A 27,071-nucleotide genomic window follows, 5' to 3' on the forward strand; every position below is an offset into this window, starting at 1 on the left:
TGTGGACACCCAAGGGGCTGTGGCCCAGGAGGCTGCCTAGAGGCAGGCCCTGTGCTTGGGCCGGGGCTATGAGCCCAGGCTGCAGGCACTGGCAAGGGAAGAAGGAGCAGCAAGGACTGGGCCTGAGCACAGCCTGCTTTTCCCCTCATGGGGAACTGTCTGGGCTGGCTGTGCCTGACCCCTGGGGGCCAGGCATGTGCAGGGTGCTGAGCAGGGCTGGGGAGGGGCAGGTTGAGGGTGAGCCTGCAGCTCAGCTGTCTTCCTGTATGTGTGACTGAGAAAGCTGAAGAGGGTGGACTTGGGATCTCACCACCCTGGGCCCAAGGGGAACTGGGGAAACTTGCATGGGTCTCTTCCCTCTCCAGACCTGTTTCCTGATCTGTAAAATGGCCTGAGACCCCTAGGTTTTTTCCAGGTAAAATGTACTCAGAGAGGTACACAAAGAATAAATGACTTTCCATCGGTTGGGAGAAGGGGGCATTCATGCTGGTGGAGGTGGAGGGAGGGGAGGGGAGGAAGAGCTGGGGTGCAGGAGGGGCCTGCTCAAGGGAGCAGCTCCCGTGAATGCTGACTGGCTAGTGCTCAGAGGCCCAAGCCGTCAGCACATTTCATCCTAGGTCAGGAGGAGGGTAGCAAAGACCCCTTCCTTCCAGCCAGATAAGTGCATGTCATTCCCTCACCCTTTGCAGTCACCCACCAGGCCTGGGATGGGCAGGGATAGGAGTGAGGGGTCCTGGCAAAGGGAGGGGATGGTGGTGGGGAATGCTTAATGGTCCAACGTAGCACAGATAGGCACAATCACTCCTGGGCAGGGCCAGGAAGTCACTCAGTCACTGGCCTACAGGATATAGGAAGGGGCTGCTGCCTTGTCAGTTTCAAACCCCTCTTTTTGCCTCCTGGACCATCCTGGGACTCTGTGCTGGGTCAGGGAAGCTCTGGGTTGCAGGAGGGATTCTGATACAGGAACGGGCCATGGGAGGGGAGAGGGGGGAGGGGTAGGGGGGTTCCCGAGGAGGGTGGGCAGAGCCATGGCCATTGTTCTTACCCTCGGGCCCCAGTATAGGGGTTCCTCAGTCTAAGGATCCTTTCTCCACCCCCTTCCCGCCTCAGGGGCCTGCCTTGATACCCCTGCTGCTCATACAGTAGGTGCTCAATAAATGTTACTGGCATAGGAGGCAAAGGCGCTGGCGCCAAGAAGGCTGCCCAGAATGGGAGCGAGACAGAGGGGTACTGGTGATTCGGGGGTCCCCTGACGCCTCCCCCGGGGCCTCCCTGGGCTGGCGGAGCGCGGAGGCAAAGGAAATGACCAGGGTGGCTTGGACCCGGGGCGGGGGCGGCAGGGCGGAGGGGGCGGGGAAGGGGCGGGCGCGGGGGCGGTGCCGCAGCCAGAGCCAGAGCCGGAGCCGGAGGCGACGGGAGCCGAGCGGGAGCCGCCGAGGCCACCACCGGGTCTCCAGCGCCGCCGCCGCCTCCGCGCCACCCCCCCATCCCCGCGAGCCGGCCCCCGCGCCCCTGCCTGCTGGCGGCGGGCGAGAGCGCCGTGGCCAGCCCTTGGCCGGCCGGTGGGCAGCCGGCACCATGGCCGCACCGGAGCCTTTGCGGCCGCGTCTGTGCCGCCTGGTGCGCGGCGAACACGGCTACGGCTTCCACCTGCACGGCGAGAAGGGCCGCCGCGGGCAGTTCATTCGGCGCGTGGAGCCCGGTTCCCCGGCGGAGGCGGCCGCGCTGCGCGCCGGAGATCGGCTGGTCGAGGTCAACGGCGTCAACGTGGAGGGTGAGACGCACCACCAGGTGGGTGCCTGTGCTCCATCCCCGGCCCACCGCTCCGCCACCCCCCACCGCCCCCATCCCCGGAGCGCGTCCCTGCCCCGCGCGCGCGGAGGGCGCCAATAACCACCGAGCTCGGGGCTGCCTGTGCCCAGGCCTCAGCTCCCTTCTCCGGGCCAGGAGGGGATCGCACAAGGGCCTGCGGTGGGCTCCCGTGGAGAGGTGGGGGACGTGGCCGCTGAGGCAGAGGCAACCGGCCTCCTTCCTAGCCTCCTCCAGCCCGGGTCGGTCCTGCACGGAGCGAGGCGGTGGGGGGTGGAATCCTGGCAGGGAGGGGCCCGCATTGCGGCTCCTCCGTGTCTCAGCCCTCGCTCTTAAGTCTTGTTCCGGCCTCAGCGCAATGTGTGGAGCAGTTGGCCCCTCGGGGGTCTCCCTGTGCCTGGGGATACGGGTGCTTTTCTATCAGCGTGTACACATGTGCGTGTGTACACAACTGGGTATGTCTGTGAATGTACAGGTCCCTCGTGTGTGTACCTGCAGGGGATGTCACAGGGAGGGCACACCTGTGTGTGCCTGCATCAGTTGAGTGAGTGTGTGTGCTGGACTGTATGCACATGAGTATACAGGTCTGCACCCCTAGATATATGTGTGTGCATACAGATCTGCATGCCTGGACGTGTGTGAACTGGGAGAGGTGTGTGTGTGTGTGTGTGTACCCTCCTGTGTGTGGCTGTGTATATATGTGTCCCGGCCTCTGTGTCTGTTGGCTATGTGTAGTCGTCAGTGTGTCTGCAGCCAGTGTACTAGTGTGTGTCCTGGCTGATGGTGTCTGGGTCCTGGTGGGAGTCACCGCTGTGGCAGCACATTCTTCTCCAAAGAGGCTGCTGGATGGCCTGGCAGGGGTCACTGATCGCAGCCCCCTGCCCCTTGCAGCTGAAGATAAAGGCCAGAGGGAGGTTCTCTGCAGGTTCTGACCCCTGGGGGGTGTCCATCTCCCACTGACCAGGGACTCACCTGGCTTGGGTCCAGTCTTCCTCCACCCCTTCTACTCAGGCTCCTCTGTGTCCCCCCAACACCTGTCTGTGTGGCCAGGCCTGGGCCTAGAGATTAGTAAATTGGCTGGGCTGGGAGCTGAACTCTCACTTCTACCCTTGGAGATTTTGTCTGTCCATCTGTCTGCCGTCCTTCTGTCTTTTACCCAGAGTGTCAGCTGGATAGGCTGTTTGCTGGAGGGTGGGGGTCAAGGCCAGAGAGCTTGGATTGACAGGCCATAGGGAGGGCCTGGTAGAGCTGGCGCCTGGCCTCTGTTTAACAGTTGCTGCCACCCTTGCCCCTAGAGCAATGCTTATCCCAGGCCTCCCGGGGTGCTGGTCTCTAAGAACTTCACACAGGACCACTTGAGACCTTCCCACTGTCTTGGGAGGGAGAAGGTACAGTTACGGCTCCCATTTTACAGATGAGGAAACTGATGCTTGGGGATACTGGGTGACTCGTCTGGGTCCCACAGTCAGGAAGCATGAGGGTCCTGGAGTCCTCCTGTGACTCTGTGGCTCATGGGGAAAGACAGGTACAGAGGAGGGCTGGGGCAAAGATGGGCCTGGTTCAGACCCTCCTATCTTTTGAGAACATCTACTGAGAAGCTGGTGGGGGCCCTGTCTGTCCTTTCCCAGGCCTAGGGGTAGGGGTGGGGTATTGCCCTTCCTTCCCCAATGCCCAGTGGGCACTGCCCCTCCTGCGGGCACACACTAGCATGTATGCGCCGTCACCATGCACATGCTCTAGATACTTCACAGACACCTGTGTAACCACACCTGTCCCACAGGTGGACCTGCCCCTCCCCACCTCTCCCTGCTGTGTCTGAATCCTGCTTTCCGGGTTATGGGTAGGTACCTGAGGAGGTGCCTTGCCACAGGAATCCAGGTGTTCTCTCCGCAGGTCCAGTAGGAATAGGTCCATTGTCATGATCTGGAAGAGAATGGAAGGCTTAGAGGCAGGGGTTTAGACCACTATGTTCCACCACTGGAAAAGACAGAAAAAGGCACAAACACACTGAAACTGGGACCCAGGGAGACAGTTCTCTCCTTCAAACCCAGACCTAGAGACACCCTGAAACAGAAGGCTGCAGGGTGCAGGCCACACACATGCACACACGCATGCTGAAAACCCGAAGCTCAGCCGAGCCCCGTCTTTGTCACTTCCTGGGCCGAGGTGAGGCCCTGTGAGGCCCCCACAGCCCTTGCAGCCTGGGCGCTTGTGTCCGGAGTCCCAGGAGAAGAGGGAGGGAGCTGCTGGAGTGGGGGTGGGGGGCGGAGCCAGCGGGCCTCTCGATCCAGCCGCCCACCCCTGCCCCTGGTAGGCTCGCAGCCTGCCCACAGCCCTGGGCCAGCCCTGGGTGGTGCCGCTGCCCATGTGCTGCCTGCTGCCTGGAGTGCTGGCCGTGACCTCCCACCACCCACCTGTCCCAGGTGGTGCAGAGGATCAAGGCCGTGGAGGGGCAGACTCGGCTGCTGGTGGTGGACAAGGAGACGGACGAAGAGCTCCGCCGGCGGCAACTGACCTGCACCGAGGAGATGGCCCAGCGAGGGCTGCCCCCTGCCCACGACCCCTGGGAGCCAAAGCCGGACTGGGCACGAGGGAGCAGCCTCAGCTCTGAGGTCGCCCAGAAGGTATGGTGGGCTCTGCCCACAGGGACCACCTGGGCTCTCCCAGAACCACCTTCTTGTCCTCCTGACAGCAGTCTCTGCCTCTGGTCACCTCCAGAAGTATCTGTCTCCGTCTCTGCTGCCCCTCTGGGCCCCTTCTCTGCCCCTGGTGAAAACCCTCTTGGCTACCTGGAGCCACTCTTTCTGCCCTCAGCCTGTGCTCTAAATCAGGTAGTGTCAGGGCAACCTGGCCCTGGTCCACAGCCCCCGTCTCTGGCCCTCTTCCCCAGGACGCTCCTCAGAGCCACTTGTCCTAGGAAGGGTCATTCTGACAAGCCACCCCCTCCCTGGCCTAGGGGCTGAGGAACCTGGGGAGGGGCTGCTGGGATGTTCTGGGACTGAGCGTGCTCAGCTCTGTGCCTGTGTTGGGTGTCTGTCTGTCCGTCTGTCTGAGGAGCCTGCTTGTGCTCTGAAGGCCTCAGAGGGACTGACCCTCCTCCGTGGTGGCAGCTGAGGAGACTCTCTAAGCTGGGTCCTCAGCTCTGGGGTCTGCAGGGGTTGCGGCACCTCCCCCTTCTCCCTGCTCCCCCCTCCAGACAGGAAGAGCTAACTGGGGAAGAGCTGGGGAAGGGGGAGGTGGTGGTGGTGGGGAGTCTAGTTCTGTCTCTTTCTAGGTAGCAGGGGCTGGGCAGTGGCCCTATTGGGGCAGCACCTGGATGCCAGGAGGAAGAGCCTGCTTGTCCTGCCCTCCTGGAAGCCCCGTGCCCTTACTACCTTCTGTATTTTGTGCCCCTACTACCTTCTTCATTTTTTTTTTAAAGAGAAAAATCCCTTAAAGGAAGATTCAAGCCGAGGGGCTCCCCAGAGCCCACTTTGAGAACCACTGGCCTGGGGCTGGTGGAGGTGTGAGATCTGACATTTCTGGGTGTGCAGGGGACCCTGACACCTGCCCTGTCCCTGTCCCGGATGTCTCCCAGGCGAGCTGGCCATGCCTGTGACCTGGATCCTGTGGGGCCTTGTGTTTCTCCTGGAGGGGATGGCATTCCCGGTGGGGAGGCAGCCTGGGCACAGGCATGAGCATGAACCCCTGCCCCACTTTTTTGTTCTTTGTGGCTCTAGGGCAGGCTAGGGGGTGATGGTTAGGGCCACAGTGCCAAGTCCTGGAGTCTGGACTTTGCCCCAGGGCCACTGAAGGCCAGAGTAGGGGGTGTTAGGGTCAGATTTGTGATTTCAGGGGAGCCCTGGGATGGTGCACTGGCTGACCACCCCCCCAGACTGAGAGCTGGAGTCTCCCTCCTTCCCAGGGCATCTCACCCCCAGGAGGAAGCGCCCCTCCCCCTAGGCATTTGTCCATTGATTTAGACACAAATGGCTGAGTTCACCTTCCTGTGGAAAACTCTGCCCTCAGGCCTTATCTGGAGGGTGGGGAGGCACCTTGTCCTTGGGTGGGACCTTCTCCCTCCACTATTTCAGGCTCTGGGGGCTGCAGGAAGCCCTAGGAGGGGTCTTCCGCTGGTGTATTTTTTTAATTTATTTTTATTCGACTTATTTTATTTTTGGCTGTGTTGGGTCTTCATTGCTGCGCGTGGGCTTTCTCTAGTTGTGACGAGTGGGGGCTGCTCTTTGTTTCAGTGTGCGGACTTCTCATTGGGGTGGCTTCTCTTGTTGCGGAGCACGGGCTCTAGGTGTGCAAGCTTCAGTAGTTGTGGCTCGCGGGCTCTAGAGTGCAGGCTCAGTAGTTTTGGCGCATGGGCTCAGTAGTTGTGGCTCTCTGGCTTTAGAGCGCAGGCTCAGTAGTTGTGGCGCACGGGCTTAGTTGCTCTGTGGCATGTGGGATCTTCCCAGACCAGGGCTCGAACCTGTGTCCCCTGCATTGGCAGGAGGATTCTTAACCACTGTGCCACCAGGGAAGCCTGCTGCTGGTGTAATTTTAGAGGAAAAGAGTGGGGCCCGTCTGGCAGGTCCCTCCGTGGTTGGGGCTGGCAGGGGGACAGGGACCCCATAAGGTCAGGGGAGTCCCTGAGGGCACGGTCTCTCTTTTCCCTCCCAGCCAGAGACCCGGTATTTAATCGGCTGAGCTCAGAGCATGGGAAGGAAGAGCTGGACCTCCGCTGACCTCCACAAACCAGGCTTAGCTTCCGCCCATCACAGGCTGTGAGGGAGCCTGGGTGAACGATGCTTATATACAGGGCTATGCCCTGGTAGGGCCTCAACAGCAGTGGGTCAGGAGAACTGGGGAGAGATGTGTGTTGTTTGCTTCACGGTGGGGGATGAAGGGGCCCACCCTCCATGCCCTGTGGGGGGAAGGGCTGAGGTGGGAGTCCAGGCCCCAAGGGCCCTTCTGGCTCTCTCAGCCTCAGTGTCCTCCTGTCCTGGGTAGGGAGGAGGGGGTGGGCAGGGGAGGACACTGATGTGGCTGGCCCCTCCCTTCCGGGGGCTGTCAGGGCTGTCAGTGGTGACTCAGCCCCGTTCAGACTGGGCTGGGGTGGCCGCAGCTGCAGTGCAGCTGATCGTGACAGTGATGATGGGGGACCGCCCCGAACAGCGACGGGGCAGCCAGCGGTGCCAGGGCTGCAGGGGTGTGATAGACCCCGGGCCCTCCTCCCCCTCACAGCCAGCCCATGCCTCCACCTCCAGTTCTGGAGGCCTTTGGGGGCTGAGAGTGAGAGAGGTGACAGAGTCCTGCAGAGGGTGACCGCCTGGTACAGGACGTGGTGCCTACAAGAGGGCTTTTGGGGCTCCCTGGTTCCTGCTCCCCATCCCCCCATGAGCTGCAGCAGGACTGTCTTATGTTCTGAGGTCAGGGTCCCCTCCTTTGCCTCCTTGTCTCCCCAGCCCTGGGTCCTGGGAGCAGGGCAGGGCCTCCCAGCAGTTTCCTTCCTTCCTTTCTTGGGACGGAAACCTGGCCGGTGGGGGACACCCGGCTGGAGCCTGAGAAGGGGAGGGGGGCTCAGCCACCACCCTGCTCCTCAAAGTGACTCAGCCCTATGTCCCCACCCGTCCCTGGGGAGCCTGGGCCACAGTGGGAGGTGGATAAATGGGGTGGCAGCCTGGGCTGGCTGGAGAGCTCAGGCCACTCCAGCTGGACGCTCGCCGCTTGCCGCTTCTGTCCCGCCTCCTATGGCCCGCTCTGGGAGTGCCACACCACCCTCCCCGGCCCCAGGAGCCCTTCCACGGAGCCCATCCCGGAGGCTTGTGCAGGTCAGGTGGGGTGGGGGCAGGGTGGGCAATGAGGAAACTGGCAGCCAGCTTAGTCTCTGTCCCCCAGGATTGGGAGAGGGGACGCTGGGGACCCTGGTGACCCTGGTGTGAGCAGGCTGGACCCTGAGCAACAATGGGGGCCTTTTTCTGCCAGGGCTGGTGAGTCACCATCTGGGGGGTGGTACAGCCTGGCTCCAGGGGTACCCCCATGCCAGCCTCTTTGTCTGGTTAGAGGCATGTCCGGGAGACTAGGGCTTGTCCAGCTCTGTGGCTGCCTGGTAGGGAATGGGGCTTGGAAGCCTGTGGAAGCCTGAGGGCCTAGCTGGGAGGCAACAGGAAGTGCTCTGAGCCAGGGCAGGAGCGAGGAATGTGAGCAATGCGGCCAGGCCCAGCCTGCACCCCCTCCTGACCTACTATGGTGCTGGGCCTCCCCGCGGGCTTTCCCCCTGGGTCGCCTTGCTGCCAGCCTTGTCTCCCCACTGTCCCCCATTGCAGCCCCTCAACCTGAGGGGTCTAGTGCCAAGTTTGGCGCTCCTTGGACCGTGATCGTAAGGAGAGGGACTTAGGTCAGATGTTAAGAGAAACCTCTTGGCTGTGCGGTGAGAGGCAGCCGTGCTGGGTTGAGGCAGGGAGATGGCCAGTACGGTCTCGAACCAGAAATGACTGCATTCAGCCTGGCTTCATGGCCCCAGCTGTCCCCCCCGACAGTCCTGCTTCCCATCTGGGGGCCTTGAGAGAACACTCCCTGGAACCATTGTGGAGGGCGTGGGAAGAGGCCACAGGGCCCGGTGCTGAGGGCCGTCCTTTCACACGATGGGTCACCGCACGGGTCCATGAAGCCTGTTTGCGAGCGTACGTTTGGATGTCTGGTCTCTGTGACCATGTGATGCCCCGCTGCCACCCGGGCCCAATTCCACCACCAGGTGTGCTCATGTCACACTTCCACGGCCACACATGGCCCCGGCCAGCCTTGGGACCTGTGCTCTGACAGCCTGGACCTGAGAGGCACGTCAGAGCTGCACACCTGTACTTCCAGGTGTGTCTGGAGAGGGGCTGAGTCTATAAGTGAGCTCCTGGAGCACCCAGGGGTCTCACAGCCCCAAGTTCAGCCCAGGATGCCTGGCTGAGCCCCTGGGGGACTGAGGAGCAGCAGCCCAGTCCCTGGAATTCCTGGGGTTATGGGGCAGATGGTGGCCTGCAGCGGGGGTTCCAAGGGGGCAGGCTTTGGGGGGTCGGGGAAGGGGTCATGGAGAAGGGGCACAGGCTGGACCGGAAGAAGGTGTTCCCCAGGGGTGGGAGGGCCTAGAGACTGAGGTAAGGCACCACCCTGTGAGGAGAGACACGCTTGGTCCCACAGCTGGGTGGCCACAGTCCGATTTGGGGTTTGGGGGTGAGCTCGAAGGCCTGGAGGCTGGCCCTCCCTCAGTACAGCCCCCAGCCTGGCCCAGGGTCACTGGCCACACACAGGGAGGTAGAGGGACAGGAAAAGGCCCTGGTGAGCACCCCCTCCCTGCATAGTCTCATCTGCACGCGCACTTGAGCCCCAAGCTCCCAGGAAACCTGAGCTGCTAGCCGCCCGCTCCCTCCGGCCACCGCCATGTTCAACTGAGCACCGGTGGCCGCTGGCCACTCAGCGCTGTGGTCACTACCTCAGGCCCCGGCTGGGTGGGGGCCCTGGGGTCTGGCCTCTGCCTGCACGGCCCTCCCGCACCCCCAGCCCAGAACCTACTGCAGGATGCCAGAGGTAAACGGAGGCAGAGCCCTGGGGTGTTGGTGGGGGGACCCTCAGGGCACCGTGAGCCTTCCATGGAGGGCAGGGAAGATGGGAGGCAGGCCGCATCCTCGGCCCCTCACTCTGCTCCCTCACTGGGGCTCCTGCCCAGGCTCCAGCCGGTGCCTCCCAAGCCTCTGGGCCCTGTGGGGGCGGGGGCGGCTCCAGCTTGATCTGGAATGTGAAAGCAAACACAGCCGCACTGCCATCAGCCCTAGGGAGACCTTTGGGAGCATAAACAAAACAGCCGGTCCTACGGCCCTACCCTGCCAGCCCCACACTCCGGATGGGGGTTGGGTAGAGGACAGGCGGGGCCCACAGCCTTCCTGGACGCTGTGACGAGTGGCAGCTCATCGCACTTGTCTCTCCTAGGCCCCTGGTCTGTGCTCAGCCCTAGCCTTGAGCCCATTGATTCTCCCAACACCCCTGTAAGGCCCCTGACCCTATCACAGGTCCTAAGGCTTTGTTCAGGATCCGGAAGCTGGATCATCACAGGCAGCCTAAGCATCACCCCCCAGCCCCCCCCCCCCGCCAACCCCGTGTTGGTCTCTGAGACCTGGGGATGCTGTCAGGTGGGGGCATGATGCTGAGTGTGGGGCTGGGGCTCCCTCCCACCACCTCCACTCCTGCCTTTGCACACTGGGGACGGGACTGGAAGCCTCAGGGGTGGGGTCAGCGCCTCTAGGGTGGGAGGTCAGAGCTGGAGCCTCACCCTGCATCCCTGTGCCTGCAGGATGTCAATGGGCCCCTGAGGGAGCTGCGCCCTAGGCTCTGCCACCTGCAAAAAGGCCCCCAGGGCTACGGGTTTAACCTGCACAGTGACAAGTCCCGGCCTGGACAGTATATCCGCTCGGTGGACCCAGGCTCTCCTGCTGCCCACTCTGGCCTCCGTGCCCAGGACCGACTCATAGAGGTACCCGCCCTGTGTGTATATGTCTGCTCCTGTGTCCTTTCTGTTTGTGACTGGGCCCGTGTCCCCTGTGTGTGTCCGTATGTTTGTCTATGCCTGTGCCCTCCCACGCGCGCGCGCGTTTGTGTCTGGGCCCCGGGTCCTCACTGGGAGGAGGGAGATGCTGGGAACCTGAGCTGGTGCTCCTCTTGCTGCCGTGGCTGGTGACAGCGTTGATGAATATTTGATGTCACACCTGGCCAAGTGGCTTGGGGGGCTGGTGGGGACCTGCCCTCAGGCAGCACTGATCCCATGCTGGCGGCGGCAGGTGAACGGGCAGAATGTGGAGGGGCTGCGCCACGTGGAGGTGGTTGCCAGCATCAAGGCACGGGAGGACGAGGCCCGGCTGCTTGTGGTGGACCCCGAAACAGATGAGCACTTCAAGCGGCTGCGGGTCACACCCACCGAGGAGCATGTGGAAGGTGGGCGGCTGCCCTGGGGCCCAGTGCTGGGGTAAAGCATTGGGGGCTGAGTGGCCAGTGACACACTGTCCCCACAGGTCCATTGCCATCACCAGTCACCAACGGGACCAGCTCGGCCCAGGTGAGAGGGTGGGAGTGGACAGGGTGAGCCCAGGAGACCACAGGGGCACCTTTGGGGGTCCCCAGACCTGACAGAGCTCCTCCGACATTTCTGTCCTTGTCTAGCATGGTTGTGAGATCGAGCTTGGCCCTGTCACTCCCAGCCATGATGCCCCTTGGATCCGTCTTGGGTCAGCCACACCCCAGCGCCATAGGGCACTCGGGCACCTCCAGGGTGTAGTAGAGGCTCAGTGGCCACTGCCAAATAGAGGAATAAAGGCAGCTCTGGCGTGTGCACGCGTGTCTGCACGTGTGCGTGTAAGCCTGTGTGTGCACAGCGGCTCCTGGGTGGGGTCCCTAAAGCCAAGCCTTACCCTTGGTTTCCCAGCTCAATGGTGGCTCCGTGTGCTCATCCCGAAGTGACCTGCCTGGCTTAGACAAGGACACTGAGGTAGCGGGTGCCTATCCACCTCTACTGCTGTTCACACACTGGGGGGCCTGAGGCCTTGGGGGCGGGCATCTGTGGAGCTGTCAGCCTGAGCTGTGAGGCCACCGCCTCTAGGAAGCCCTCCTGGGCCTGCCACCAGGTGGCCTCTGGTGTGAACTCCCTGGGAAAGGCCACCTGTCTGGGGGCCTGGGTCCAGGGCTCACTCTGGCCACCCACCCACCATATCTGCCCCTAGGATGGCAGCACCTGGAAGCGCGACCCTTTTCAGGAGAGCGGCCTCCACCTGAGCCCCACTGCAGCCGAGGCCAAGGAGAAGGTGAGAGCCACCAGGGTCAACAAGCGGGCACCGCAGATGGACTGGAACCGGAAGCGAGAGATCTTCAGCAACTTCTGAGCCCTCCCTGCCTGTTTCCTGCCGGGCTCCTCCTGCATGGACCTTGGGCCTTGCCCCTCGGGCCCGCCCAGAGCTCCCCTCAGTGGACTGGAGGGGACATCCTTACCCCCTAAGCCGTGGTGGTCCCACCACCACCCAAGAACCAACCTGTGCCCCAGTGAGACCCCGTCCTGCCCCCCACCCACTGGGTGCTAGGGGAGTGTGGCAGCAAGATGGGGAGAGAGAGCCCCTGAGATGTGAGATACCCAGAGAGACAGTGATGGGATGTGGGGAGAGGGAGAGGAGGGAGAGGGGGGAGAGGGGGAGAGGGGGAGAGGGGGAGAGGCAGTGGTAACCCGCGGGGCCCGGCCCTTGCTGCTCTGCCTGGGCCTGCTGACTTAAAGGAATTTGTGTTTTTGCTTTTTTTCCAGAAAGAGCTCTAGCTCCACACATGTTTCCACTTAATACCAGAGCCCTGCCCCCACCCCCCTCAGGACGTGCTCTCTAAATAATTGCAATAAAACAAACCTTTCTCTGCAAACCATTTTCTCCCCACCCCCTCAGCAGCAGCCATCCCAAGCAGGAGTGCCAGGGACGTCCAGGGACAGAGTTGGGGCGCTTGCAGGCCGTGTTCATTCAGGCTTTGGGGGGTGCTGGGGATGCTAGATGTGGCTGTGAGAGCTGCCCCTCTGCCCTGTCCCTGCCCTCCCTGGGGGGGTGGGTCTGGGGTACAGGGCCTGGGCTCTTTGAGGGGCCTGAGGATGGAGGCCCTGTGCCCCTGAGGAGGGCAGACTCTGGACAGGCACCTTGTCCCTGCACGGCAGCCCCCAGACCTTTGGGGTGTGACTGTGTGAGAGCCTGTCCCCAGGAAGGACCCCAGGCTCCGGGCTTGGCCCCTGCTAGGAGCCTCCCCCAGAGGAAACCCCACCGACTCTGCCTTTCCCCTGCCCAGAACCTGACCGACCGACATCGCTGTCTGCCCCATAAGCCATAGCACACGCGCGCCTTCAGAATAAACAGGCCTTCCTTGGACCCTGGCTGTCTCTGTCCTTCCTGAGCCTTCATTTTGGGGGTTGGAGGGATCATGGTCTGGGCAGGGAGGTGGCAGCCTGCAGCTCCCCAAGTCTCAGCTGCTGGAAACAGTCCCATTCCTAAGCCTCCCCTCCCCAAATCCATCCGCTAGCCCCTCTCAGCTCCTGCTCCCTCTTGCTTATCTCTCCAGCGCACTTGGGACCCCTGTGCTTCGGAACCCTGCCCTCTCACCAGCACCTCCCTGTGAAGTCTTCTGGGCCCCTGGCCCCCCAGCAGGTACACGCAGGTCAGGCCCTGTGCCCTGTGTTGCCCTCCCTGGGCCTGCTGGTGTCCCTCTGAGACCAGGTGGCTCTGTAAACACTGAGGGTGGGGCCCTCGTGGCAGAGGCTGGGCCTCTCAGGGTGCACAAGTTCAGGAAGGGGCGTGTGTTTCCAGGTCCCCAGCCAGCTGCTGCGGGAGGCAGCCTGGGCTTCCAACGTCCCCAGCGGGCTTCCAGACAGCTGGCTGCAACTGGCTCCTACAACCCCCCCGCCACCCCTGCCCCCCAGCACTCAGTCCAGATGGTCACGTCCCCATCCTGGCCTCCCAGGCAGCCCTGTTCCAGACACACGTGAGCACGGATGCAAACACAGCTCATGCATGTGCTTTCCAGCATGCCGCCTCCCACCCACCGGGGTAGAAATCAGCCAGACCCTAACTACAAACAGCCCCCAAACTTTATTATAAACAGGCTATGGCTCTCCAGCAAAGGCACAAAGAGGCCAGAGTGGTGCCGGGCAGAGGCCCCAGGCCCTCAGAGTCCGTGTGCAGCTGGGCACAGGGCCCGGTTGAGGCAGGCCTGGCAGCGCGGGTGGAGGGGCAGGCAAGTCTGCTGGCCAAAGCCCACCAGCAGTCCATTGATCTCGCTCCACAGCTCCCTGTGGGGGTGGGAGCCATCAGTGTGGAGGGAGGGTGGGAGGGAGGGGAGCCCGCCCTGCCCCACCCCAACCCTGCACACCTGGGCAGCCACTCTTCCAGTGCCCTGCGGGTCTCCTCCGGGGACTTGGTTGCCTTCCTGGTCCATCTGAGTCGGTTTACGATTCTGTGCACGTGTGTGTCCACTGCTGCTTGGAGACGGGGCAGGGTGAACACGGGGCAGGCTCACCGGGCCAGACTGCCCCATCCCTGCCACGGCTCCCAGTGCGGGTTGGTGGGGGGCTGAGTCTGAAGCCTGAATCCCCCTACACACCTCCCCAACCCCCGCTGGCTTCTGAGGACCCAGAACTGCGCAGGCCTGAGAGAGAGTCACATGGGCCATCCCTGCTGCTAGGCAGGGGCTGGAGTCAGATCCAGAGGACTTGGGCCTTTTTCCTGGGGTGCAGGCAGCAGTGCCTCCTGGCCCAGGCACCGGCCATGGGTGCTCGGCTGGGTGGCAGCAGCTTGACCTAGTGGGCCGGCATGAAGTCACTGCCTGCAGAGCCAGCACCTGCCACTGCACCATCAGGGACGGAGAGGGGAGCGCGGCCAGGCCAGCTGCAGCTGTTGTGCACCCGGCCGCAGTCCCGGCTCCCCGTGGCCGGCCACCCTGGGGCTTGGCCTGGGCACCTGCTCACCAAGGCCCCCTCCCCTAGCCAGATGCAGCCCCTGCCTCCTCCTCCTATGTGTCTGCCGAAGAGAAAGCGAGTTCCTGCACTGGCCCACTTCCCCTGCTGCTGGCTGCCTGGAAAAAGGCTCGGGCCTGCCCCAAACAGCGATAACAGGGGCACAGGGAGAGTATGCAGATGGAGAAGCCACACCCCTGGGTCACCACCAAGCCTGTTTCTTTCTCTGTAACACGTAGGTGACCATGCCCTTAAGCTACCCAGAAGCCCAGCCCAGGGCCACACCACACTTGTGGGCCTGTCCAGCAGGGCTCTGCACACCTGTGCCTCTAATGGGAGCAACTACTTCCCCTGCTTTGTGGCCCAGCTCAGAGAAGCCAAGTGCCTTGCCCAGGGTCACCCAGCTGGGAGGGCAGAGCTGGGATCGGCTGCTGTATCCCATGGCTCTGGCTCTCTACTCGAGGGGGTTTCTTCTCTCAGGAAACCCCCTGGGAAGTGGGGCCCACCCTCCCTAGGATCTCCCTGCAGGTGGCCTGGCCCACAGACAACCAGATAGGGCAGCATTCCCACACTCCTGACTGCTGCAACCAGCTGCAGGCAGGGGCCCTTCCCCCACAGACCTGCCAGACCACTCCTAGACACGGGCAGCTGAGGACAGCCGCCCAGATAAGCTCAAGTATCTGCTGAGAGGCCGGCAGCCGCAGGAGCCCAGTGAGGGAGGCTCTGCCCGGGCCCCGCCTGGCCTGGCTCCCGCTTTTCAGGGCTTCTGGGCTCCAACCTCATCAGGTAGCCAGAGCCCTCCTCCTCTGGCGGGCACTGCAGGGAAGGGGTCCCTACCCCAGGGGGCAGGCTTCACAAGCCTCGGAAGCCCTGGGGGGATCCCCACCACCTCTCCTGGCTCCTCTGCATGAGTCCCTGAGAAGCACCACGGTGGGAACACACAAGCAGGTCATGGGTCAAGCGCTGGTTTCCGGGCTGGCTGGGCCTGCGCTGTGCAGCCTCAGAAGCCCCCACTCGCTGGGCAAAGATCTGAGGAAGCAGTCCCACCCCAACCCAGGGGTCTGTCTCCACTCGGAGCTCCTCCAATGCCAGAATGCCATACAAGGACCCAGGATAGGGATTCCAGGAAGGGCCCCCCCAGCCGCTTCCTCCTCACCCCGGGTCCCCATGTCTGCACTGCCCCTGCCCCCTCTGCCCACGCTCATTCCAGAGCCTTGTGCTCTGGCCCTCTTCCCCAGCTCACGGCTTTGCAGATGCTGTTCCTTCTGCCCGAAATGCACTTCCTCCTCTTGGCCTGGCCAGCCCACCTCACCCTTCAGCTCTTGGCTGAATTATCACCTCCTCAGGAAGTCCTCCGAAATGCCCCAGACCAGGCCAACTCCAAAGGTGCCCTGCATGCCCCCATCAGTGTTTCTACCCCAGTGTCTCTCTCCCTCATGCAGCATAGACCCGAGTCCATCTAGGGCCTCTCCCAGAGGCCAGCATGCTACAGGAGCTCCTCAGCAAACAGGAACTCCTCCTGCTAGTACCCATCTCTGGGTGGGGTGGGCCTAGCTCTGAGCTGGGAACACCTTTCTGACCCTTCGGGCTGAGTTGTGAATGAGGAGACCTGAGCTGGGGTCACTGGTCACAAGGATGGGGGAACCTCAATGGCAGCCAGCAAGCCTGGAGCCGGCCACTCCTGCCTTGTGGGCGCATGCCACTCACCAATGCCTGACACAGTGCCCCAGGCCACTGCCATGGCCAAATGTGCCATCTTGGGCCCGACGCCTGGCAGTGCCACCAGCTCTGCCAAGGAGGCTGGGATGTCCCCATCATAGCGCTGCTGCAGGATAGCACTGGTCTGCTTGATGTACTTCACCTTGTTCTGAAAGATTGCGGGGGTCAGCGCTGGAGGTCAGGAGTATAGCCCGACCTGGGAAGACGAGGCCCAGAGGAAACCCACAGGTGCCCAGAGCTACCCGCCAGCTGTCCAGGACACACTCAGAGGCACCTGCTTGCCTCTGTCCCCCCAGGAGGTGGGAACAAGCCAAGGGCAGGAGAGCCCAAGGAAGGCCCAATGCAGGCCTAGACCCTGCCTCCCACTTGCCTGGGGCCAACGACAAGTGCGTGGGGTCAGGCTTGAGTCTCCCTGCCCCATCATTCCCTACTAGAGACCAGGCAGGCTAAGCAGGACGAGCTAAGCCAGAAGCTGGGCTCAACAGCACCTGGGCCTTCAGGAAGGAAGGCTGGAGCCTGGGGCTCCCCCACCAGCCGCCAGGCCAGCCGGGCGGTTCCCATCCTGTGCCTGAGTGGACAGGGCTATTTAAAACCCATCTGATGAACTGTAGCCCACGCCAGTGCCAAGGGGAAGTAGCCCCACCCACCCGGCTGCCTTCAACAGACCCGCCCACCCACCACCCTGTACTCTGTGGCCTGTTGGGGCCCTAGAGGGGTTGTGCACTCCAGGGAGGCTTGGAGTAAACAAAGGGATAGATGGGTGGGCAGCCTTAGTGAGGAAGAGAAGGGCCAGGCGTCTGGGAAGGGAGGTGGAGGAAGGAAGGGGTGGGCTGCAAACAGGAAAGGCCAAGGAGCTCCAGTGCCTGGACTTGAGGCCCCATGGCCAGGCCCCCTGTGGGCTGGTCAGAGCGGCAGGGGCAGGGCGGTGCTCCAGTGGGAACTCATAGCCAGGCCCCCACGGCCAGGGATGCCCGCCCCGGCCTCCCACACCCCACAGCCCACTCAGTCTGACATCTTTCGCAGGCCAGTGGCACCCGCAGCCCCACTTGCACGGGCTGGGCTCACCCTCCAGAAGCCCACAGGATAGATGAGCGTGCCCAGTGTGCTGTCATCCATCTGCAGGATGCTGTCCACCGTCAGGCCCCGGGCCCGCAGCCGCTGCATGGCGCCTGCTGTCACCTGGTCCTTGGTCTGGCTGGAGAGCATCAGTGACAGCAACACCTGGTACCTCCGCACCTGCTTGCACAGTGACAGGCACCAGGGTGGGGGTGGGTCCTGGGTGCTCAGCCCAGCCAAGCCCTTTACTCATCTGCACGTGTCACCCCAGGCAGTGCATGGGATATCTGCCTCCTATCCGCCCAGGCCAAGGGTGTGTGTGTGGTGTATTTTCCACTTATGTGGAAAATAGCAGCACCTGCTTTGCAAGATCACTGTGAGGCTTAAAGAATTATTACTGCATTCAGAATTGCACCCGGCATGACGTCAGTGCTCAACAGCCCTTGGTTGCTCTTGTTATCGTTATTGCTTTGCAAAGGATGCTGCTGCCCACTTTACAGACAAGCAAACTGAGGCCCGTCACCGGGTAGCAGAGCTGGGATTGGAATCAAGTTAGTCTTAGGACCAGGCTCTGGGCCAGTGAAGTGTAAGGAACTCCCTCTCTCTCTCAGCAAAAGTTACTGAACACCCATGATGTGCCAGCTGTCCCCTGCTAAAGGCCTGAGAGGAAGCAAGTGTCTTGTTCAGAAGGGGTTCACCAGCAGATGGGTGCCCGCCTACCTTCGGGGGTGCGCTGAGGTCATAGCAGTGTTCAACCCCCAGCTGGTCCACAGGCGCGTCCTTTCCACTCCTCATGGTCCGGATGTTCTCCAGCTGCTGCCGCCAGTCCTGAGGCTCCCAGGCTGGTGACTGGAGATGCTCGACCCCCTCTCCTTTCTCACCTTCTGAGGCCTCGTAGGCCACATTCAGTCTTTGAGCCTTCCGCTGACGCTTCACAGGGCTGTAGCTTTTCCTACCTTCTGCAAAAAGTACCACTTGGTCCCTTCAGTGAGGGCTACAGGTAAGGAAAAGGTGTGGGTGCTGCCCTACCTGCTATCTCATCCTACATCATTTATTCAACAACCACCCATCACCTACTACAACTGCGGGTGCTCTGGCCTCTGCAGCATGTGCTCCGGGCCAGGTCAGCCTTCCTCATGCCGTTGGCCCTCTGACCAAATCCACTTTAGCACATGACGACTCTAAGTAACAGCCTCCACCATGGTGCCCCCAATCTAGTCTCGACACTGTCAGAGAGAACTTTCTAAAATCTGAATTGAGGGGCTTCCCTGGTGGCGCAGTGGTTGAGAATCTGCCTGCCAATGCAGGGGACATGGGTTCGAGCCCTGGTCTGGGAAGATCCCACATGCCACGGAGCAACTGGGCCCGTGAGCCACAACTACTGAGCCTGCGTGTCTGGAGCCTGTGCTATGCAACAAGAGTGGCCACAATAGTGAGAGGCCCGCGCACCACGATGAAAAGGGGCCCCCACTTGCCGCAACTGGAGAAAGCCCTTGCACAGAAACGAAGACACAACACAGCCGAATATAAATAAGTAAAAATTAAAAATTAATATCTGCTAAAAAAAAAAATCTGAATTGAGTTGTGTCACTTCCTGTTTAAAACTCCAAACTCTGTCCTGGCATCAGAGCTCCTGCCTACCTGGCTGGCATTATCGCGTGCCTGTCCCCCCCAGCCATGCTTCTGCCCAGTGTGTCATTTTGTCTGGACTACCCCTGGGGTCTTTGGTGTCCATAAGAATCCTCCTCTGGACAATCCTGCAGACGTCCAGGCAGGACAAGTGGCAGGGGGCCCTGTCGTTCTCGCCCACCGCTGAATCTCAAATTAGGTCCTTAATAACGACGTAAACGTAAGGAAAGCCACGCCGTTTCCCACTTTCTCTCAGAGGCACCCTCTAGCAGGGGGAGAAAACTTCTGGCTGGGACAGTCCTTAGCACCGGGCCTCTGAGCTGGAAGCAACTATGAGGACAGGGCCGGTTTGCCTCGCAATCAGCCTGGCACAAGTGGAGTACCCTAGGGCATGCTAGTGGGACCGGGAGAACTTTCTTCAACAGGACGAAGGTGGGGGAGGTGGGAACGCCTGAACCCAGCCCCTGTCTCCTGGGAAAGAGCTTAGGGCGGGAACTCAGGCCCCCACCCCGCCTCTCTTCCTGTGACCCCGCGCGGGCGCGGCGCTACCTGCAGCCGCCTCTTCTCTCCGGAGCGGCGCGGGCTTCTCCCTACTTCCTTGCTGACCGGCCCCGGGTCCCCGGCTCCGGCTGCGGGTCACCATCCTCACGCCCACCGCATTCATGCCGGATTCCTGCGGACTACACGTCCCGGCGGCCCCTGGGACCCCGTCACGTGACTAGCACTCGCCCAGCCTTTCCTCCAGAGGGCGGCCCTCGGCGCCCTCCCGCTGCCGGAAGTGCAGGTCGCGCTTCCGGCGGCGGCTTGTGGCCGGGGGTGTGCTCGGTTCTCGGCGCTGGGACTGTCCCGCTCGCTGCGGGCGCGGGGAGTGGTGAGTGGCTCGAAGTGTCCTGACCGCCGACTCCGACGGGGCAGCGGAGGAGGCTGCCTCTCCAGGCCTGCTCGGCACTGAGGCCGTGGGGGCGGACCCCGCAGTGTCAGGCCCGGCTCTCGGGCGCGCCCACCGCAGCCTGATTCTGGAGCTCCAAGCATTCCTTGGTTTTAAGTCATGGCGGGTGCGAGGGGGTCCCTGCTCCCGGCGTCCCCCAACAGTCCTCCTCCACACGGGGAGAAGAGAGATGGCAAACGTCAGGGCTCCCTGGACCCCGCGGCGGCCGCCCCCTGGCCCCAGTTCCCCTCCCTCACTCCATGCACTGAGGCGGGCGGGCGGACGGCCTGGCGTTTTCCAGGTTTATTTCTGGCCGGAACCGCGCCAGCCTGTGGTGGAGTTTTCTCGGGGGCTGTGGGAGGGAAGAAAGGTCGTGCCCACCGGAGACCTAGGGTTCGCGGGCGGTCCGCGGCGGGGCAGGTGGGTGGAGCCGTCCCTGAGATCTCTGCCTGATTGTCGGCACAGAGGAGTCCTCTGATGCGTCCCTGCCCAGCATGGCCAAGCCAGCAAGCAAAGATTCAGGCTTGAAGGAGAAGTTCAAGATTCTATTGGGACTGGGAACTCCAAGGCCAAATCCCAGGTCTGCAGAGGGCAAACAGACGGAGTTTATCATCACGGCGGAAATCCTGAGAGTGAGTGAGCTGCCTGGGTCTTCTCTGCTAGCTTAGTGGGAGGTGCAGGGAAGGCTGAGTTTGGTCTGTCACCAGGTTCTGTGGGAGATGGGCTGCTGGTGACCGTCTGTGGGGCTGCTGTCCCCAGTACCATGGTGACATATGTGTCTTTTCTCTGGAAATTCAGGAAGTCAGGATCTTGGCGACTTGGTCCAGCACACTTGAGTTAGTATTCAGATGTTGATGCAAGAAAACTTGTTTTACTAGATGACCTAAAGGCCATGGTCTCCACAGGTGATTAGGGTTATGGCCAGGGGTAACTGGTAATGTGTGAGTTTCTGGGAGAAGTAAGGCTTCACTTTTTTGTCTGTGTTGGAATCTCACAGACGTGCCTACTCAGTGCTTTACCCATAAATAATGTTGAATGTTTGCACTTGTAAAGTTTCCCGTTCAGAAACAACCAAAATGCTCATCAATTGGTGAAGGTTTAAACAAAATGTGATGCCTTCATACGATGGAGTAGTATTTAACAAAAAGAGGAGTGAAGCACTGATAACATGCAACAGCATGGATGAACCTTGAAAACATTATACTAAGTGAAAGAAACCAATCACAAAAGCCTACATAATGTATGATTCCATATATATGAAATGCCCAGAATAAGCAAATCCATAGAGACAAAGTAGATTAGCCTTTGCCAGGGCTTGGGGGGAGGAGGGAATGGGGAGTGAAGCTTCTTTTTGAGGTGATGAAAGTGTTCTGGAATTAGTGGACCTGGTTGCAAGCACTGTGAATATGGTAAAAACTGGATTATACAGTTTAAAGTCATTACAGTGGTGAATTTTATCATATGTGAATTTTATTTTAATAAAGTGCAGCTATGGAAGAAAAAAAAATTGTCCGTTCTTACTCCCCTAAGGTGGACTAGTCAACTCTGGTGATTCTTGGTTCAGAAGATTCTGCTGTGGGTCTCCAGCATGGGAAAGGCAGGGCAGTTCCTAGAGTGCTCTTGATTGGCAGGTAAGGAGACCTGGTGTCTGAGCACTGGCCTTCTTTCATCTCTCCAGGAGCTGAGTGTTGAATGTGGCCTCAACAATCGCATCCGGGTGATAGGGCAGATCTGTGAGGTTGCCAAAACGAAGAAATTTGAAGAGGTAGGTGTGTCTTGGTTGGGTGCCTGGAGAGATTCATGTGAGCTGCATTAAAGCCTGATTTGGCTCTTTTTAGGAGCAGGGTTGACAGCTGACTTCACTAATGAACTGATATGCACCATTTGAGGGAAATTTAGTCTTCATCTTAGCGATGAGGAAGCTTCTGGAAATGTCCTGAGCATAACCCTGGGAGGCCAGTCACATGTGGAGGTGGGGAGCAAGAGGATTAGGCTCTTTTAGCAGATCCAGAAGCGGTTTTGTGGTGCTTACAGAAACGCACGCTCACTTGTCCTCTCACATTACAGATTCGCAGGAAGGAAAAATAGGGGAACGTCAGGAGAGCATGTGGTTTCACAGAGAACAAGCCCAGGCACACCAGTCTCTGTCTTTCTGGGAGAGATGTTTGGGTGGTATTAAGCAGCCTCACAGATGTAGGAGTATTTATTTTGGGCAGATACTTCCAGGCTCTCTCCTGATGTCCTGTGGACAGAGTGGGAAGCTTCCTGCCGTTAGAGTTCCTCAAGGGCTCTGCTCTCGCCTCAACCCACTTTTGTGTGAGTGACACAGGAGGAGACATGGGTCTCATACCTGGCGGGTTCAGATTTGCTCAGTGGGGAGGAATCACTATGTCCTCTGCAGGTCATCTGAAACGTGCAGGCTGCACATGACCAGGGATAAATGTGAGGATAGGCATCTATGTTCTTAAAGTTGTTTGTGTACAATAAGTACGGAAAGGGGAGCCGTGTCAGAGCTGCCGTCAAGTGAATAGACAGATAGGCCTAAGAGGCTGGAGTAGTCCATGGGCTCAGTGTCTGTGTGCTCTTGTGGCTTAGGGTGCATCAATAGGAGTATTGTGAATGGGACAAAGGAAGTAAAACTTCCAGTGTATTCCAGTGTATGCTCGAATAATGTTGGTCAGACAACATTGAAAAGACATTTTAGTTCCCCTCTTAAGAGGAGTGAGCCCGGGAAAGGGTAAGTGGTCTGGAAACTCTAGCTGGAGGGAGTCAGGGATGGTTAACGTGGGAAAGGGAAGCTGACACAAGAGAGACTGATTCTGGGAGCTGAGGGGAAAGCACCCAGCAGCTCCCTTGTGGGCTGGGTGGACTTAGGAGGCAGATTCCAGAAGCCTGGACAGAGTTCTTAGCAAGCCAAGCCAGGCAGCAGAGTCGGGGTTGGGGTGGGGTACTGAGTGGCCCAAAGCTGGTTTGTTTACACAGGGGAGATCCAGAGCATGGGATTCCTGGGTCAGGCTGCAGGCCCGGGGACCGCTGTGGTACTTCTGGTTCTGAGACTCTTCCAGTGGCTTTTCCCATGGAGCCTGAGCAAGCTCTCAGAGACTCGCTGCTGATCTCTGGAGGCAGCCAGGACGGCCTCCCTGGCCTTCCTGCTTTCCTCCCTCCCCTCAGACTATGGCCTGGTGAGGGTTAAAGGGACCTGTGAGGGTTCGAAGTAGCTTGGAGCTGTTCCCCTTGTCAGGCTCGTGGTCGCTGTGGGCTGTGACAGGTACATGAGGGCTTTAGAAGAGTGAGTTCTAAGTCAAAAGACCACGTTGTTCTGCTCTGTCCTTTGCCCATGGAACTGTCCCTCAAGTTGAGGGGCCAGCACACCAATCCCTGTCCCTTCTTTGCCGGGCAGCATGCGGTGGAAGCACTCTGGAAGGCCGTCTCGGACTTGCTGCAGCCAGAGCGGCCGCCAGAGGCCCGGCACGCCGTGCTGGCTCTGCTGAAGGCCATCGTGCAGGGGCAGGTAAGAGGTGGCCGCTCTGTGCCTGGGGGGAGCTGGGGCGGGCCACGTGCTGACTGCTCCCGCGGGCCACACTTGGACCCTCGTCTTTGGCGAGAGCACCAGGCACAGGTTCGCTGGTTCCCAGGGGCCCTGCAGCCGGACTGCCCGAGTGGGCATGCTGGTGTCACCTCTAGTATCTGCGTGACCCTGGGCAAGTCACTGGAGCCCCCTGAGCCTCCACTTCCTCTCCTCTAAAGTGGGGATGCTTGTCATTCCCTTTTTTCTGGGACGTTCTGGGGAGTAAATGAGGCAGTTCACCCAAAATGATGAGAATGGCTCCTCACACGAGTGAGCTGTTGTTTTCTTGCTCTCACTGACCTCCTGCCCCTCACCGTGGGCTCCTGCCCCTCACCGTGGGCTCCTGCCCCTTGCTCACCGTGCTCCTGCCATGCTGGAACACCCAGGCCACCTCTCACCATTCCTGCTTGGAAGGCTTCCTCTCCTCTTGGCCTATTTTCTCTACGCCTTCACACCCCGCTGCTCAGAGAAGTCCCCACTCTCAGCTTCGTTAGATGGCTATCATCATTCCGTGAGCATCCCTCGAGGGTGGGTGCTTTGGCTCCTGCTGTGTGCCCAGACCTGGGCTCATAGTAGGTGCTCCACACACACACTGGTCAAACGATGACCAGTGCGCCTGATCCCCTACCCAGTTAGTCCCTCACAGCCGCTTCCTCGGGGAGGGAGAAAGGGCCCCAGGGCTGGGAGTCTTGGAGCCCACAGCACTTCTTGGACTTCTCATAGCTGCTTGGGAAACCCAGGGGGATCTTGGCGGGACTGCTGACCCGATGGTTTTGTCTTCAGGGAGACCGCTTGGGCGTTCTCAGGGCCCTCTTCTTTAAGGTCATCAAGGATTACCCCTCTAACGAAGACCTCCACGAGAGACTGGAAGTTTTCAAGGCCCTCACGGACAACGGGAGACACATCACCTACTTGGAGGAAGAGCTGGGTGGGTGCCACGTTGGGTGTGAGGTCTCTCTGGCCTTGGTGATCAAATTTAATCTGGGATGCAGGAAGGCCTGTCGGGCCCAGAGGGAGTGCTGCAGTTCACAGGCGTGGCCTGCAGAGGGCGCTGCAACACACTGGTCTGCTTATCTGTGTGCAACCAGGATCAGCCCCCTGAATCTCCCCAGGAGCTTGTTAAAAATGCAGAGTCTGGGCTTTACTCCAGACAGGCTGGCTCTGAATCCCTGGGGAGTGGGGCCTAGATGTGCCTTTTAGGCGGGCAGGAGGTGGTCTGCGTTTTGCTGTTGGGAGAGCATGCTGCTGACCCAGGCCTCAGGCTGGGTCTTATCCAGAGTGCCCTGAGGTTTTTGGGGGGCTGGGGCCACCTCGCTGCGTCTTTCTCCTTGCCCTTTTCATGCCCGGTCTGGCCTCCTAGCGCTTCCCTTTGGTGGCCATCCTCCCTGTTATCCTTATGGTGTGAGGTTTCCATGAGTCTTGAGATTTCATGTCACTGCTGTGGGGAGAAGAGGAAGGTAAAGGAAGAAGTAAATCTGACTTGGGCCTTGCTGTTCTGTCAGAAACGGGCCTCAGCTGTTGGTCCACCTGCAGGACAGGTGCTGACAGTGAGGATGTGGTTAGTTTTTCTGTCCAAGTTTATGTGTCTAGCAACCAAGCGTTGCTTGTGTCTCCTTTGAGAGATTCTCTGTGGGGATGGGGGCTTCCTAGACACTCGCCCCGTGTTTGCACCCCTAGCATCGGGGTCAGGGCTCTGAGCATCAAATGCACAAACGCTGCCCCTGCCTCAGCTCAGACCCCTTCATGCATCCTGGGAGCTGGTGAATTCCAGAGTCCATGACATGCTGACCTGCTCGGGCTCCAGCTGAGCCTCCATCGGTCCCGTGCTGGCCTGCCTTTCATTCCATGGGGACCAATGATGCTGTTTCCAGCAGTGAATGGGATGGGGACTCATTTTCCTGGGGAGGAGGTGAGTAGGAAGGACATTGCTCTCCTCTTTTTCTCCCCTAGCTGAATTTGTCCTGCAGTGGATGGACATTGGCCTGTCCTCAGAATTCCTTCTGGTGCTTGTGAATTTGGTCAAATTCAACAGCTGTTACCTCGATGAATACATTGCATCCATGGTCCAGTAAGAAAAACATGTGATCAGTAACATGCACTGATCACAGTGCTGCTGTCTTGTTTCTGCAGTTCAGCTCTGTAGGGTGAATAAAGCTGTTAAAACCATCAAATAAATGGAGATGTTGGAAGTGGCCAAAGCCACCTTCCACATAATGTTTGTAGCAGATGTGTGATATTACCTGATGTTTTGTTTATTGTTACTTGTCATTTGTTCAAAACACTCTGTGAAACCCTGTGGGCAGAGGCTTGGTCTTGGTGCTGTACACTCAGTGCTGAGCAGTGGTTGGGTGAGGGGAGCCCTGAGGGAGGATGAGCCACTTTTTTAACTGACTTGGTAGAGGAACCAGGAAGTAAAATGGAGCCACCCAGCCTCTGGGAAGTTTCCTCTCAGCTGACTTTGTGTTTCTTCCCACAGCATGATCTGCCTGCTGTGCGTCCAGACCGTGTCCTCCGTGGACATAGAGGTCAGTAGCTGCCCCCGTCCAGGGACAGTCCCTTTCACCGTCCTTCTGGGCAGGCCGGGTGGTGTAGCAACTGAGACCCCAGGCCCTGGGGTCAAGCCCTGTGCTGCCCCTCACTGGTTGTGTGGCCTCGGGAAAGCTGCTTGACCTCTCTGAGCCTCAGGACTGTCTCCTGTAGGTAAGGGCGTTGGATGACATCCGTTGTGGGGTCATAGTTCATGATGGGATAACCCACCGTGACTGGGATGTAAAAGTGCCTCCCAGATGCTTGCTCACTCTGTGGTTCCCAGGAAGGCTGCTTTGACAGAGGGGAGGGGCAGTCATTGCTGACCAAAGGATGGTCAGTGGAGGAAGCTGGGGGTGTCACTTCCCTGTGAGCAGGAGGCAGGGCTGGCCTGACTCTTTTCTCCACCCCACCAGGTCTCTCTGCAGGTGCTGGACGCCGTGGTCTGCTACAACTGCCTGCCGGCCGAGAGCCTCCCCCTGTTCATCGTCACCCTCTGCCGCACCATCAATGTCAAGGAGCTCTGTGAGCCTTGCTGGAAGGTAGGGGTCTAAACTCTCATCTTGCAGAGTTCTTGCCCGGATGAAGTGATAAGCCAGGCTTATGGACAGGACAAGGGCCATTTTGTCCTCAATGAATGGCCATCTTATTCTCGGAGCGGCCAGACAATGGCCTGTTGAGGGGAAGCCAGTGGCATTTTCCCAGTGGCTGAGCTGAGGTCAGGGTTTTGGTGACATTTTGAGAACTTAGCTGCCCCTGTTCGGGAGGAGATGGTGGAGAACAGCTGGACGTGGAGGGCTTCAGAGTGGTGGCCGTGCGAGGCCCCGGGCTCGTGTTTGTGTTTGCCAGTCTAACGACGGTGCGTCTTGCTTCCCAGCTGATGCGCAATCTCCTGGGCACCCACCTGGGCCACAGTGCCATCTACAATATGTGCCGCATCATGGAGGACAGGCGAGTGCGGGTGGCCCAGCCGGCATGGGTGAGGGCGGCTTGGCGGCCGCAGGGCCTCCTCAAGGAGGCTCCCTGTGTGGGCTCTATGCCTCGGCACAGGCTGATGCGGAGCTTCCTGTTCTGGTGGGGTGGCTGCTCCAGAAGCGAGTCCTGATCTAGGGCTCACGTCTTATGCTACTGGTCACCTGTCCTCCCCTCCTCCTGCCAGTAAAGTCAGAACATGCAAAACTGAGCTCTCGACCTCCCTCCCACAGGCGGACCTCCTCCAGTGGGGCTGCCTCACCACCCACTTGTCACGAGGCCCTGCCTCACCTCCCACAGCCAGACCGTCTCAGGTGGTGTTGCTTCTGCCCCTGAGATGGTCGTCTGTCCACTCCCGGGCCCCCCCACCCCCTCAGCTCTCACCTCCT

General features: G+C 60.1%; 3 protein-coding genes across 22 annotated transcripts in view; 2 read left to right on the forward strand and 1 right to left on the reverse strand.

Moving 5' to 3' along the window:
* Positions 1-1,414: 1,414 nt before the first annotated feature.
* Positions 1,415-12,704, forward strand: NHERF2 (NHERF family PDZ scaffold protein 2). Of its 5 annotated transcripts, XM_012533211.3 has the most exons (7): positions 1,415-1,791; positions 4,233-4,433; positions 10,115-10,294; positions 10,599-10,752; positions 10,830-10,873; positions 11,240-11,302; positions 11,535-12,704. In XM_012533211.3, exons 1-7 carry the CDS (start codon positions 1,579-1,581, stop codon positions 11,691-11,693), a joined length of 1,014 nt encoding a protein of 337 aa, XP_012388665.1. In that variant the 5' UTR covers positions 1,415-1,578; the 3' UTR covers positions 11,694-12,704. The 5 variants fall into 5 exon arrangements, with proteins under 5 accessions (XP_012388665.1, XP_033285041.1, XP_033285042.1 ...); XM_033429151.2 differs by lacking the exon at positions 11,240-11,302 and having other exon boundaries at positions 1,421-1,791; XM_004270309.4 differs by lacking the exons at positions 1,415-1,791; positions 4,233-4,433 and adding an exon at positions 6,483-7,610.
* Positions 12,705-13,402: 698 nt separating this feature from the next.
* On the reverse strand, positions 13,403-19,424 carry NTHL1 (nth like DNA glycosylase 1). 3 transcript variants are annotated; one of them, XM_033429153.2, is made up of 6 exons: positions 19,238-19,424; positions 17,780-18,015; positions 17,069-17,239; positions 15,992-16,151; positions 13,702-13,807; positions 13,403-13,621 (listed from the first exon to the last, which is right to left on the reverse strand). In XM_033429153.2, the coding sequence occupies exons 1-6, from the start codon at positions 19,350-19,352 to the stop codon at positions 13,498-13,500; spliced, it is 912 nt and encodes a 303-aa protein (XP_033285044.1). In that variant the 5' UTR covers positions 19,353-19,424; the 3' UTR covers positions 13,403-13,497. The 3 variants fall into 3 exon arrangements, with proteins under 3 accessions (XP_033285044.1, XP_004270355.1, XP_049556087.1); XM_004270307.4 differs by having other exon boundaries at positions 17,780-18,018; positions 19,238-19,418; XM_049700130.1 differs by having other exon boundaries at positions 17,780-18,053; positions 19,238-19,357.
* Positions 19,413-27,071, forward strand: part of TSC2 (TSC complex subunit 2) — a 37,295-nt gene continuing 29,636 nt past the window's right edge. For 6 of the 14 annotated variants that reach the window (XM_033429139.2, XM_049700128.1, XM_033429141.2 and 3 more), the window contains exons 1-9: positions 19,415-19,559; positions 20,082-20,248; positions 21,295-21,381; positions 23,017-23,127; positions 23,968-24,112; positions 25,135-25,252; positions 25,661-25,709; positions 26,127-26,252; positions 26,588-26,661. In XM_033429139.2, the coding sequence (XP_033285030.1) occupies positions 20,111-20,248; positions 21,295-21,381; positions 23,017-23,127; positions 23,968-24,112; positions 25,135-25,252; positions 25,661-25,709; positions 26,127-26,252; positions 26,588-26,661 (848 nt within the window). In that variant the 5' untranslated portion in view covers positions 19,415-19,559; positions 20,082-20,110. The other 8 variants (XM_033429146.2, XM_033429148.2, XM_033429144.2 and 5 more) reach the window with 3 other exon arrangements.

This window comes from Orcinus orca, chromosome 16, assembly GCF_937001465.1.
Source record: "Orcinus orca chromosome 16, mOrcOrc1.1, whole genome shotgun sequence".
NCBI lineage: Eukaryota > Metazoa > Chordata > Mammalia > Artiodactyla > Delphinidae > Orcinus > Orcinus orca.

Coding starts and splice junctions, on each gene's coding strand:
- NHERF2 (XM_033429152.2), top strand. CDS start 7,176: ATGAGCTGCAGCAGGACTGTCTTATGTTCTGAGGTCAGGGTCCCCTCC. Junction 7,611..10,114: donor CATCCCGGAGGCTTGTGCAG/GTCAGGTGGGGT, acceptor CTGTGCCTGCAG/GATGTCAATGGGCCCCTGAG. Junction 10,295..10,598: donor CCCAGGACCGACTCATAGAG/GTACCCGCCCTG, acceptor TGGCGGCGGCAG/GTGAACGGGCAGAATGTGGA.
- NTHL1 (XM_004270307.4), bottom strand. CDS start 19,352: ATGAATGCGGTGGGCGTGAGGATGGTGACCCGCAGCCGGAGCCGGGGA. Junction 17,240..17,779: donor ACCTCAGCGCACCCCCGAAG/GTAGGCGGGCAC, acceptor CTGTGCAAGCAG/GTGCGGAGGTACCAGGTGTT. Junction 13,808..15,991: donor GGGCACTGTGTCAGGCATTG/GTGAGTGGCATG, acceptor GTCTCCAAGCAG/CAGTGGACACACACGTGCAC.